Below are 14,258 nucleotides of genomic sequence, written 5' to 3'. Positions count from 1 at the left end.
AAGTAAGTGTCTCAAGATAATGGCAGAACATGGAATTGAAGTTTGTCCTGAACTGTCTTTTTATTTCTGCCTTTTATTGAAAAGCTATTTTACGGAAATAGGGAGATTAAGTCATTGGAAGGGACTCACAGCAAAACCCTGGTTTCTGATTGTTTGTGTTTAAGAAGAAATCTTTTTCAAACTGATTTTTAAAGAGATATCTAAGAAAATTAAAATAGCATTAAAACACTGAGCCAAAACAGCTTGTGGAGAAAGCAAGTACTGGGAATTCAATTGGAACAGTTTTCTCTAAACCCGGTCCTGTTCCTGTAATGATCAACACTTTGGGGATGATTTTAGAAAATGAATTTATCTTACTCAGTAGTGAAACTCAATTTGACTTAAGTTGTTTTATATACAGAAGCCGATTTTATCTCAGTACTTGTGTAAGAATTTACTTGTTGCTATAAACCCCTTCTATTTTGATAAAGTCTTTTTTTTATATACCCCAACTGTTTTACATTGTTAATCTGTCAGTTGAGCTTGTGTAATTTTAAAAGATAGATTTTTCTCCTTTTTTTTGCTTTGTTCAAATAAAAGGAAAATGGAAGACATACGAAGGAGCAGAATATGTTTATGCTACAACGTCAATGATACAAACTGTTTTTTCAGTTGTTGTTGAACTGGAATTTTGAAAATGTGTGGTTGTTGGTGTGGTACTTCTCTGACAAATACCGGAATTGAAATAGGAGCCTGGATATGATGATACAAAATATGGTACTCTGAAGTTACTTGGTACAAGTGTGATTTTTCCCTGGCAGTATCATGAGGTTTCAGGAAACTCTAAAATAAATAATCAGAACAAGTATAATAATCAGGTTCTTTATGAGCTCAACCACTGGCTGGTTATTTAAGGACATTGGAGGAAAGCACTTTGAGGATAAAATCTAAAAATACAAGTTGAGGACCTTTAGAGTTTGTAAAAACCCCACTAAAATCAATTGGATTGCAATGTGCTAGGAGTGGGTGAGAAAGAAAAAGCTGTTACATTACTCTTGCTCTGTTGAGAAAGATTTCTTAATTATTCTACATTAGAAATAGAATTCTCAATTCTACACTCAACATTATGTTTAGTTAGGAAAATACAGATACTCTTAATTTTTAAACAAGTATTTTGAGTCTTTCCATACGACCACGGCAAATGTCTTTCAGTCAAGAACTTACTCTGAGCTATTAAAATCAAAGGGGGTATATTGCAGGCATTAAAATAAATTATATAAATATATGTAATTGCAGGTATTTTGTTTTTATACTCGTGGAGGTGGATATGGCTTATTAGAGTGTTATAACAGGAGAAATTGTAGTCATTCATTGTTTACTCTGTCTGTTGTTCCTTTGAGAAACTAAATTTGCTAGTAAAAAAATCAGTTGAATTTCCTCAGCTGAACAGTTAACTTCAAGGATCATAGAATTGTTTTTCTGCAGTCCTGGCACACCATGTATTCTTTATGGAAAAATAGCTCGTGAAGATGTCTTCTGACAGTATGCTTTTCTGTTTAATTAAGAAATAGTTTTGTTCCCATTACAAAGCCATTTGTCTGATTGGTTAAAATACCCAATTGTTCTTTCTGCACACACAGTCTTACCAGTTCTGAAGTATGCAAGGAGTAAAACTGCTCTGAAATACAAACTTGAAACATAATAATAAGGTTAATGAACTTTCACTGAGTATGTTTATTAGAATGCTTATATGAATATTTTTGAGGTTTTGGTATTCTAAAATAACTCGTGAGGAATGTGCATCCAAAAAATTTGATTTTCAAATAGATTTATTCTATGCTTGCTTCTGTTGCTGTTTATTATTAGTAGTATAGTCTTCAGCAGTAGGGTCACTTGATGAAATTGATAGTTGATATAATTATTTGCATAGTAAAAATATTTCACAGTATTCTTGTCTGAGGTTTATGCACTATGAAACCATAATTTTCTGGCTGCATTTCAGGAGTGTGTTGCTGTTAGCAATGAAAGAACTGAAGTTCATATTCAGAGTAATGGAAACCAAAAAATCATTTGTGTTCCAAGTAGTTGCTGGGGGATGGTTTAGTACATGTGCACACTCTGCTCCTGTGCCACAAATTGTAGCATTTTTTTGCTAGAGATTAGGGTTAGTACATCTCTGTGCTTACTAGGTTATCGCTTTACTGGTGTGATTAGAGACACAATTATAGATCTGTAAACTTAAGAGTATTTCATGCAATAAACAGTAGCTCTGTAGGGTAAATGATCCAAATGGTCAAATGGAATTATTAGCTCTCTGATACTGCTAACGAGTTAAACAAATCTGATACTACACAATGACAATAAAACATTGTATGGGCACGCTGGAGCAGAGAAGGTCGTTGCCTTTAAATGAAAAATGTATAGTAGTTAGCATTTGTGATCAGATATATTTATTTTTGGCAGAAAAACCATGAGGGCATATGAAAGAGAGCAGCCTGTGCCAGGTTCTTCCTGTGATCATCTCAGCCCTGATGAGTTTTTAGCTCTGTGCCTGGGTATGAGAAATTGAATAGTTTGGCAAACTCTGAAGACTTCAAAACCCCATATACCTCTAAATAAAATATTTGCTTTATTTTTAGCTAGGATCGGGAAGCTTTAAAAATTTCTCTGTTACTCATTTAGGAATTGTTTTAGCTTATTTTTATTTGGATTGCAGAAATGTTCTTAAGTAGTTGGATGTTCTGTCTAGGGTCTTTCACTGAGCAAAAAACACATGGGCATTAGTGTAAAGATAGCAATTTGGGTATGCCTTCAGGATTGAAGCTTGAAGCCCTTAGGTAGAGTCATGGCAAAGGAGATCCAGCCCATGTAGCGAAGCCTGGGTTTCCTACTGCATGTAATACGGATGAAAGAAGAAAGAAACCATATGGGAATTTGGGCTGAGATGCAGATCTATCCTTTTGATTTCTGATTGTTTCTGAAGCAAATTAGGGAGTGCTAACATATTTATTAGTTAGCACTGGGAAGGGAGTAGGGACAAGTGTCGGTTATGGTTAAAGCTGGGTTGTCTGACTTGGCTGCAGGCACACTCCTCTGTGTGGAGGCTGCGACTTTCGGCATGGAGTCTGACAGCTGCAAGGAGCTGTTCCTTACCTTTCCTTACCTCTGCTTTACTTAAGACAGAACAACAGCAGATGATGAAATCCCCTGGTTGAAGCCTGGGTTCAGGCCTGGCAAAATCTGCAATATAACTATAATCTGAAATGCATGTTGAGGTACTTTCGTATTGGAAGGAGAGAAAATGAGGGAAATAGGAAAATACCAACATCTGGTTTTAGGCTGTTGCTATTTGAGTCTTACTATTTTTGTACAAATACCTGCAGTGCAACAAAGCCTGCAGAAATGACCCTCATTACTTGCTTTTGTGTTGTTGCCATGCGAAGTAGTAAAAAGATCAGAGAACTGCTAACCAGTCTGATCTTTTCATTGTGTTTCCAGTGACACTTCAAACTATATGGGGCAGACCTAGTGGTTGATTACCACCCTTTCCCCTAGCTGCTTAAATTTACAGGGAGGAAAATATACATAATGGTGTCTGATTCTTCAATTGTTGCTGTAGTCCTGGGAATGTGGTTTCTCTCTGTCCGTGATACCAGCATGTTATCACTTGGAAAACAGTTTGTCCATGGGCAAAACCCCCTGCTGAAGCCTGCCTTGCTGTGCATTTGTGCCGTGAGTCATTCCACCACTGAAATCCCAGCCTTTCCTCCTCCCCTGCCTAGGACAACCACATGCAGTGTCCTAGCAGCATGCTTTGTAAGTTACTGGATTTCAGTTTATGTGTGAATAGACTGTTTACTTGGAACATCGTGTAGTAAGTTAGCTGGTTTGTTGATACAAATACTTTTTATTTGATTTGGGAAGTCTGCCTGTGAACTGTGACGTTCTTTTAGCACTTCCAGCTGAGCAGAAGTGTGTGTAAATACGAAAGTGTATTTCACTGATGTAACCCCATTCTCTTCTCACAGTACACTTTATTTTTCCCACCATTCTGATTTGGCTGATCTGTCTCTTCTGTTTAATTCTAGAAAATAACAACTTTGCAGGTTTGGTTCTTCAGAAAAGTTTAAGGTAGATGAAAGTTTGATGTCTGGACATCAAGTCATTAACTTTCATAGTCAGAAAGACTGTAAGACTTGACACTGTTTTTGACATACATCAGCCTTCAATAATAAACTGGAGGGAAATTGCCTAAATATAGCATATGGTGACAGTACAAGGCTTTACTGAAATAACTGTGTTGTAGTTATTTTTATAATAGATTTTCAAAGTACATGTAAGAAAAGCAGAATTCATCTAATACATTGTAATTTATTAATAAAGAAGAGGCATATCAGTTGGGATGCAGCAGAGATTGTTTTTGAAATCAGACAACTTGGAATGTCATACTGAAGTTGAACCATAAGTAAGATTCAAATAGTTACTCCTCCAGAATAAAACCTGAAATTGAAGAACAGTGCTTACTCTTTTATATTTATATGACACATAAAGAATTAGTGTGTTTGGGAGTTTTGAGATTATAATCTAGTTATCTTGTTTATTTAAATGCATCATTCAGTGGGGGTGGTGTATAGCTGCTTCTCTTCCTTTCACACTTTATCTCAGAATACTATGCAGCTGCAGTCTGTTGGTGGATGAGATTCTTATGGCAGTGTTAATTCTGAGTTTGTTGGAAGGAAAATTCTCTTTACATTAAAAGGAGAAGGAAGATCAGATTGATGTTCTTAAGCATCATATTTTTCATTTGGAAGATCAAGTGCAGCACAGTTACTTTGAAGTAGTTTCAGCCACTTCCTATACCGCACCAAGACAAATGATTCCTGTCAGATTATCTCTGAGCAAATAATGTAACATATTTTCTCTCATACTGAAGTATTTGTGAGTAAATGTGAGAAAGCTCAAGGTGTCGGACAGAGCCTGTCTGTTCATCTCTATGTGATGGTAACAATCAGGTACTGTACCTGCCCCTTTCCTTCCCCAGAGACATGGGTGGCGGGTTTCCCAGATCCTAAGCTGTAGAAAACCAGTGGTGTTTCTCACATGCTGCTTGTGATGGATTCCAAATGGAAATGCCATTCACTAGAAATAATAAAGACACTAAGAATTCGATATTGCTTCTGCTGTCATTTCTAACATCAAGCCTTGGAAATGGCTGGGGCAGATTCAGCTTGACAGATGGGTGTGAAATGCTTTTTGTCTTGAACATCAACTCTTAACTCACACAGAATTTAGACTTTTATTTCTTTATTTGTACACACACATACGTATCCATGTATATGTGTGTGTGTAATACATGAATGCAGAAAATCTGTATTTCTGGTGCTTTGAGTAAATCATTCATGCTGGAGGTGCAGTCTCCTGTCTGATTCTAGAATCTTCCACCTGAATTTGCACAGGCCACTAGAAGATGGAAATCGTCCCATACTAAGGCTCGGCAGCTGGGACTGAGCAGCATGCTTCTCTCACAGACAGACAAGGCCTGTGCTTAGCAAAAGCTCATCTTACTTCTTCTGGAGCAGGTTATGGGGTGTGCCTTGCAATGCTCACGTTACTCTTGGACTTTCTGACTTCTGAGGTCAGAAGTAGATAAAAGCTGTGGCAGTAGCGGCTGGATGCCATTTCCTTGTGGCACCGAGCATGAAATGCCACTGGCAATAGAGGGGCATCTTCATGTTGTGATCATCAGAACTGTAGTTAATGTTGGGTGTTTTGTTCTTTGTAATTAAAGTTCAAATGACCCTTGGGCTGTATAGGGAAACTCAGGTTTGGCATCAGTCTAAGTGGCTGTTTGCAGCAGTTGTACCTTATTTGTCTTTCTGACTGTTTTATTACAGCTGAAATTTGTGGAGATTTTACTTTCTGTTTTTCAGGATAACCTGACAATTAATGAACAAAGGTGCCACTCCTCCAGCAAGATGGTCGCCAAGTTTCTTTATCATGGCCTCGTGTGTTGGTGACATGGTTTACAAAATCTGTCTTGAATGGTTCTGTCCCCAGTCTTCTGAATGTGGTGTTGAAGTACCATATCCCTCGGTGTACACTTGCATGCATCATTTATACCATACGCTGTGCTTCTGCTTTGCCTGAAAGGTTGTTAGAAAAGGATTTGTTAGTGCATTTCTCTAATTCTGGAGGTGATGCCCAAGCTCTGTGTGCCAGTTCCTTGACAAGAATTATCTTGGAGATTCTCCCATTAGAACTGGGAGTGTGCCTTGTGGGTGTCTCAACAATTATATGAAGGTCAGAGAAAGACTTTCCTTGGGGGAGAGGGACATGTTCCTTTGGTGGCAGATGAGGAGTCTGGAGTGGCATGTCCACAAGACTGCAGCCACAGTTGGTTTAGTGTAGCTGGGGTAGAGCAGATGGAAAGGAACAATCCCCTGTTCTGGCTATCCTCACGGCTGGGCTGTTGGGAATGATACTGTGAGGGAGGGAGGCAAAGTGTATGGAAAGAATTAAGAAACCCTTCAGCAGCTCTCTGTTGAGTTGTATCTGTGTGTCTTGATCTCAGCTACCATTTCCTCTTTCCCATAGGCTGCAGGGGATGGTTGGTGTATGTGAGGTTATAGCTTGTATAAACACCAGTGTAAGTTGTTGTGGGGAGCCACAGGGCTGCATGGTTTGTTACCGCAGTCACTGAAGTTTCCCACTGCCTTCAGTGTCCAGGATATGAAAGTTACTGCTGTAAGATGGATGAATCCTAAAACACCAGTGACATAAATTTGCATCGGGTTCCTTCTTGGGTTATAGCCTGAAGTTTTGGGTTTTACCTGTTTCGGTGCCCCAGACAGCCAAACTTCTGCCATAGCTGGAAGTTTCATCAGCTGACTTACTTACTGGATGTTACCGATAAACAGTTTTCTATTAAGCCTAGTTACTGAGCATCAAATTGGAGCACCAGCTTCATCCCATCACCTGTGATTGATGAATTTTCTTTTAATAGTGCTTTTCATATGTGAAATTATTACTGTAATTATTAGGAGTCATTTAGAGCTGTGCTGCTCTTTCTGAAATAAAGTTTTTGAAGTGTTTTCATAACCACAAGGGAGGTGATCTAAACCTGTCGTGAGGCCCATTGCTTCAGTGCACAAGAAACTCCGCGAACAAACCAACAAAACAAAAATCAAACCACAGGGTTCTGTGGTTTGATTACTGAGAATACCAGTAATTAGCCAGTAAATTTTTGAGGAAGAAACTTGCCATCTAATGCCTTACCTTTTTCCTCTCCAATTGCAGATTCATAAGTTGCTGCATATTATGGTCTTACCCTGCCTTTCCATTTGTTTTTAATTAACTTCTTTGACCTAACTTACAGTCATTAAAGATTGCAGAGCCTGTGTTTTCTCCTTTTCTTCACGTAGTAGTTGTAGCATGAAAGGTCTCTGGTTTACTTCAGAGCAAGAGCGGTTTGTTCTACTTTCTGCTGTGTTGCACTATTGGAAAGACCTTGCTCCTTGTCCTTGACCTGAAAAACAAGAACATTTTTCTTAAGCTTTTATTTTCACATGGAAGTTTTAATTCTTGTGAAATGGCATTTCCCCTTTCTGATCTGGAAAAACAGTCGCAGTCAAGGAGGCAGTAAAATTGTCAGGAGCCTGTTACCCAGTGGTTTGGGTTTCCTTCATACTGAGTTTATCTAATGTTTACTTCTGTTGCTGAGAACTGTGAAAGTGTCTTTTAAAACGATGTGTAGTGGTGGGCACGTGTCCTTGAGTAGAGTACCGTGCCTGGCTTCATGTAATATTTTTTTTGTAGCTGAGTGTTTTCTGAGAGAGAAAAGTGACAAAACCAGCAGCGTGGGATGTTCCACAGGAGTAACTTTGTGTGCAGGAATCGTGTGGCCACTTTGCTGGGGGAAAGCACGACTTTGAAAATCTTTTAATAGTGCAGAATTGATGGGATGGCTGAATACTTACAGAAATTGTTTTCATAGAAGTGCAGGGATTTGTACATTAAAACAGAGCAACTTGTTTCTGGATGCTAAATGTAACTGGATTTATGCCTGGAAGATTATTCTGATGTTGAGTTTATGTATGTTAGCTCCTTAAACAATTTATCCTATGGTGCTCAAAACCTTTACTTCAGATACCCTCTGCTGTGGTATCTTTCCCATTCAGGAGTATGTAAGGAAAAAATGAATTTAGTTTTGTAAAAGTATTAATCATATTTATTGTGCTGTTAAGTATACTCAAGTGATAGATTTATCTTTGCATAATAATTGCTTGGACTGTTACTGACAGTTTGGATCAGATGAAATAGAGTATGTACTCAATGTCTTAGTATGTACTCAAAGGGAGAAGAGAGTCAAACTGTTGAATGTGAAGGGTATGCTGAAGGACTTGTAGGTGTATCCTGGGAGAAATGGTGACAGAATCTGGTCCTGTGTCCAAAGAACCACTGGTGTTCTGGTGTGGTTCTCATATTGCAGAGTACAGTGAAGGCATCTTTCTCCAGCTAAGGAGGCTTTCACAATACCAGCTGTCAGTGTAGTACAACCTGTGTGAGAGGGAAAACATGAAAAGAACTGGGTGGCAGTTTTCAACCTGGATTTGGGAATGATGGGAGTTTGTGGGTGCGTTTGTAATGGTGAAAAGAAATGGGGAGCTTTTATATGAGTGTATGCACCTACACAAGCTTTTGTTTATTTTCCTGTTGTCTTGCTGTTTAAGTGCCCTGTTTATGCAGTTTACTGCATTTTAATCTTCTATGTCTCATCCCAATCCATGAAGCGTTAGGAATTGATACGAATAGTTTTCTGGATAGAGATATGCTGTGAAGAGCATCTTCATACTTGCACAGTCTAGTCCTCCTAGGGCAGGCTAGAGGGTTTTCTGTTTGGATGGCTTTATTTGTGTATTGTGTAGCCTCCTTTGGTTATCACTGGGATGCACAGCTGCTTCTAACACTCACCAGTTCATGCAGATCTCTCCAGCCTGTTAGAAACCCCCAAACCAAAACCCCAACAAATCTTGTGCATTGAGCATAGTAAAATAAGGAAAATGCTTACTATTGTAAAAAATTATCATCAAGAAGAAGAGTTTCTGCAGTGTGTGTTGTGTATTGTAAGTTGTGTCTGATGCACTGAACTAGGGACAGAAGGGGGTGGAACAGCAGTTTCACTTCCTCTGCTGTGGGGAAAATGCATGAATTAATTGTTTGGTGTTGGTGTTTTGGAGTTGAGAGATAACATGAAACCAGTGTAAACCACAGGCAACCTCTGATAATATCAGTGAGCCATAATGTAACCTGTTACACAGAAAGGGAAATTGATACGCTATCTTCAGGGTGTGTATTTGTATTTTAAATTGCATGTGAGGATTTAACACCAAAGGGCTCAAGGTACAAACCAAAACGTTGTCCCCTCCTTTACCCCTCTTCCCTTCTGCCCCATTTGCAATACCATACATACTAAACTGCTGCATTGGGGTGGACTGGCACAAGGCAGTGTGATATTCCATACTGAATATGCCTTCCCATTAAAATCTTTGGCCGGTAGGTGGTTGTTCTGGAGGAGAAGGTAGATATAACCAGTCTGATTCAGAGGAGAGGCAAGGAAGTCGAGCTGTGAGCAAATACTAGTGATGTGGTGTTGGGAAATACCACGCTGTATGGTGCAAGCAGTGGGCAGAATTAGATCCACTAAAGCATGAACTGGCTTTTTTTCAAATATAAAACTTATTTTCACAATCGTAATTTCTTCTAAAGGCAAGTTCAGATCTAGGCCTTAACTCTTAAATAAGAACAAGAGAAGGTATCATGCTTTCTATGCTCCCCGAGTAGTCCTTTTTGCCGTAGCTGTTTATACTACCCAGTTGTGATGAAGTACCTAGAAGTGCCTGTTTCTGACACTTATGCAGGTAAATAGAATGGCCTGAAGAGTTTCTAGGTAATTATCTCTATGCAACTGAATTTATCTGCAAGTCACATGAGAGTGATACTTGGAATTCAGTCATGTTGTGCTATGAGTTAGATTTTGAACTAGTATTTTTGGGATTGACTCTAATGGCTTCTGTCTCTTACTAGAAGTTACAGACTCAGCTGCCTATCGACAGCCGCTCTACTTGTTTGATCTGGGTGTAGGGAAAAAGAACAAACTTGTTATCCTGGTACTAATTTGGCTGGTTTCAGGTATAGTAATTGAATTTTGTTTCTTGGTCCCTTTCAGCTTGTACCTCCTTTTAAACCTCAAGTGACATCGGAGACAGACACCAGGTATTTTGATGAAGAATTTACAGCTCAGACTATTACAATAACACCGCCTGAAAAATGTAAGTCAGAAATTACACGTAAGCCTAATTTAAAGATAATAAACTCCTAATAAAACACTGCAGAAGGGCTTTTTCTGTTTGAATGGAAAAGCTCCTCACTGTTACTAAATAAAAATCTTCATATGGAAGCATGTAAGAGTAACTCTCAGTGACAGTGTTCTTTTAAAGGAGGAGTAATTACAAAGGTTAGAATATTAGATCACTCTGGGTTGGGTTTGGGGGGCATTCTTTTGGTGTGCTTTTGTTTTGTTGTCATTTTAAATAAAAGAAAACACCGGCTTCAAATGTTTGCTAGTTGGCATCAAGGTCCCAGTTCAGCAAAGTACTTGGAGCATGGGCCCTGCTTTAAGCACATTGGCCACTGCTGGTGGCTTCAGGGGGTTCTAGGTTCACTGAGTTGGACATATTTTAAAATGCTTCGAAGACAAAAGGGGTAAAATAAAAAAAGTGGAGGTGTCAGTTACCTGAAAATGAATTTTCCCATCAAAGTCGTGTTCTTCAGCAGAGCTTTTAAAGACGTTCCCAGTATAGATGTAACTGCTCTGCTGGGCCTTGCAGTTTGCTTGTTGGAGTGAGTGTAATGTCACCATAGTTTATGTTTTTGTCATCTTCTGCTACATACGCAAGAATCATGATCCAGTCGGCTAAGCCGGAGCTTAACAGAGTTCCTTACCAAGGCAGAGCAGTTAAAATCTCGCTGCTGAGTTCTTGAATGAATTTCCTTTATAAGTGAGATTTTTTTTTTTTTTTTATCAGAGGATGGGAAAGTAGGATCACAAAGGTGGACTATAAAGGCTGTAGTTAAAGTTGTTTACCCTTTCATACAGCTGCTTATGTTTTGGTGTTTTAGGATCCCCAGGCTTAGCTGCAGTTTTCTGTTGGCATACAGATCTGGAGTATTTTCTAGATTTTGCATTTCAGTGTTTAAACAGAGTCATTTAAGTCTCCCTGCTGTGACAAAAATACACCTTTCTTCTCCCATTCATCTTGATAAGAATTTGGTCATATTTGTAATTTGAACAAATTTTGTTAAAACTTGGATTAACTTGGAGTCTGTTGACTCCGTATCATAAAGTCCTGATCTCTTGAAACGTCACATGTGCAATGAGAATGGCTATTCATCCCTCGAAGGCTGAAGCAATAGAAAATATGTGATAGGCTACCAAGACTTCAGCTTTACATTTACTGAATTCAGAGCAGGTGATCAGTACCCATGCAGGAAAGTGACCGACTTCCCTAAAGTACCGACCCTGGCCTCTGGTGGTGGTCTGGCTGCTGCAGAATGAAACATGGCATGGGCTGCAACCTCACCCCAGTCCCGAGAATAATATAATGGGGGGTGATGCCCAGCAGCAGTGCAGAGATCAGCTGCACGTTGCTGCTGGGGGAAGCCCTCCCAGAGAGCTGGCAGGGCTGCATTGCCCAAGGCTGCGGTAAGCAGCATCGGTGGCAGCACAGAGGTGGAAGTTCTCTTGTGCCAGGTAGATCTGGAAAGCTGCTGCCGCTTTCAGTGAGCTGCAGTGGCTCGAGGACCACGGGGGTTTCCATTTGCTGAGTACCGCAACAGGAAATGGTTTTAAATTATTTTATTTTAAAATCTACAAGTAAATGTATTATGCACAATATGGCATTATATCTGCCTGCTGTGATTATGCAAGAGGGGGTTGAAATGTGTTTTAGGTTGGGTTGGTTACTGTGTATCAGAAAGGTAAAGTTCCTGCTGAACTAAAGATCTTTTATAGTTGCAGAAATAATTTTTATAACATTCAGACCAGTTATTCAGATACCAAAGCTTTACAAATCATGCTCAGTGAATAGTGAAACTATCTTCTATCTACAGCAATCAAACTGATAACAAAACAGGCTCTGTTCATTAACCTAATTTAAATTAACAGTGTGAAAGGGAGATTGTACTTGAAGTTACAGAACTGTGAGGCACTGTTGAAGTCAGGTGGCCTAATCAGAGCAATTGCTCCAACCTGCGTTAACTCTAGGGTTTTAGATGTAGAGTGTATAAAGATACAAAAGATACATAATTCTGAAAGGTTGCATATAAATACACTCTTAGAATAACAGTTTCAATAGGAGTCTTTAAGGATAAGCACAAAAATCCATGTGAGAATGTAGATCCAAATTCTCAGAGTTAGACAACATCTGGTGCCTGGTTTCCATTGGCACTGCAGGAATTATGTAAATAAAAATATTTATGAATTTGGCTTAGTCCATGTTTCCTCTGATCCCAGTAAATACTGTAAAAATAATTTACTAAGAAATAATATGTAAGAATTGAAACCCATAGAACCTGCATGAACTGTTCATTTTGTAGCTATTTTTTCTTTTAATTCCCTTCAAAATGGAGGAATATTGAAATAAGATTATAATTTCCTGAACTCAGCTTAAGAACCAATGAAGCTGGCTGCTTTGATCAGCCATCAGCTTTTGTGCTACCGGAAACTAGATGTGCTGGCCTGTTTTGAATAACCTAGAAGGGGTAGTAATAATTGAATTTCTCAGGTGATGGTCATAATAAAACAAACAAACCAACCAACCCACCCAGCCTGAAATAGATGGTGACTTATTCAAAGGATGTCCGTCCAGGGAGCATCGCTCTACCGTGTAAGCATAAGCTTACATGACTAAAGTCTTGCTTCAACTTGAGCCTTTAACCTCGCCATTGAACCCTGAAAGATGTGCTGAGTATCAGGTGAATAATAAAACTTTGTTGCAAAAAGAATGACATGTTGAACTTCTCCCTTAATACAGATGACGAGGATGGTATGGACTGCATGGACAATGAGAGGCGGCCGCATTTCCCCCAGTTTTCCTACTCTGCAAGTGGACGAGAATAACTTTTTTGTTCTGCTGCTTCACTGTCATCTTAGGTTTATCACTGAAAATGGTTCCTGAACATCACCACCAGTACTAGAGACTATTTAAGATAGCAGGGGCACTTTCAGAGACCATTCCAAATTGAACAAGTTGCTTTCCCAAACCTACCTAAAATCCATTTTGGTTTGCATGAAATAGGAGAATTTCTCTACTACGCTCTCCCGCTGTTGCTGCTGCCCACAGTCTCAGTATAATAGCAACGTCAAGAAGTTACTAACAGTTTCTCTGAAAGTAGATGACTTGGCTTCAGCAATGTACACCTTGTGCACAAGTAGTCATCTATTTCTCCTCACAGTGGAAGCTAAACAAAAAACATGTTGGTCCAGCTTATCTTCTTCGAGAAGATGTATAAAAAATGTAATAGTCTAAAGAGACTAGTCTATAACCTTTCCTTGCATCTGTTTGTGCTGGTTAGAACAAGGCAACATAGGGGTGGTGATGTACATATGCAAGGTTTTTGTTAGGCATATCATTACTTGAAGCAGGTCTCTGTCATTAACATCTGGCTGGAATTTGTTTGGGGAATGTTTGCGAGAAGGACTTAAACTGTTGATATATATAAATATATATATATATATTATTTTTTAATTACTGTTGGATACTACAGAAGAAGCAGAAGGGCTGGGCTCACCCGGCCTGCCACTTAGAACTTCCAGGTTCATGTGCAATCATGGAGAATCAAACATTATACATGCAAGAAATGAAGGCATAAAAGCAGCAGTTTAAGGGGTCTTATAATTTGCACCAGATAACATCTTTCTCATGCTTTTCTTTTTCTTTCGTGATATACATCACCTCTGATGGCTGAAGAATGTAGACAGGCATAATGGTATTGCTTTTCACCAAAATGTGTGCACCAAGGTAAACAGGTGTTTGCCTTACTCGTTTTTCTTTTGAGGTTGTGAAGTAGCTTTTTCTCCAGGTGTTTAACTCTGAACAGTCTTTTTATTTTGGTTGTTTTTTTTGGTTATACTGCGGTAGTATTTATTTTTAGAGATAAGGATTGTATGTGTCATGTTTGCAAATGCTGCTACATCTTAGATAGAACAGGCTTAGAGCAGT

The 14,258-nt window shown here is 39.0% G+C and overlaps 1 protein-coding gene across 6 annotated transcripts in view; it reads left to right on the top strand.

Annotated features, from left to right (window-relative positions):
* AKT3 (AKT serine/threonine kinase 3) overlaps positions 1–13,985 on the top strand; it is a 148,467-nt gene extending 134,482 nt beyond the window's left edge. For all 6 annotated transcript variants that reach the window (XM_057414509.1, XM_057414513.1, XM_057414511.1 and 3 more), the window contains 2 exons: positions 10,205–10,307; positions 13,071–13,985. In XM_057414509.1, coding sequence (XP_057270492.1) covers positions 10,205–10,307; positions 13,071–13,156 — 189 coding nt within the window. In that variant the 3' untranslated portion in view covers positions 13,157–13,985. The remainder of the gene's footprint in view (positions 1–10,204; positions 10,308–13,070) is intronic.
* Positions 13,986–14,258: the final 273 nt, after the last annotated feature.

The sequence above is a fragment of the Pezoporus wallicus genome, unplaced genomic scaffold, assembly GCF_028554395.1.
Source record: "Pezoporus wallicus isolate ANWC-B61680 ecotype Strahan unplaced genomic scaffold, APGP_CSIRO_Pwel_v1 contig_8042, whole genome shotgun sequence".
In the NCBI taxonomy this organism is placed as follows: Eukaryota; Metazoa; Chordata; class Aves; order Psittaciformes; family Psittacidae; genus Pezoporus; species Pezoporus wallicus.
The sequence above is the reverse complement of the archived record's forward strand: the minus strand, read 5'-3'. Positions and strand labels throughout refer to the sequence as shown.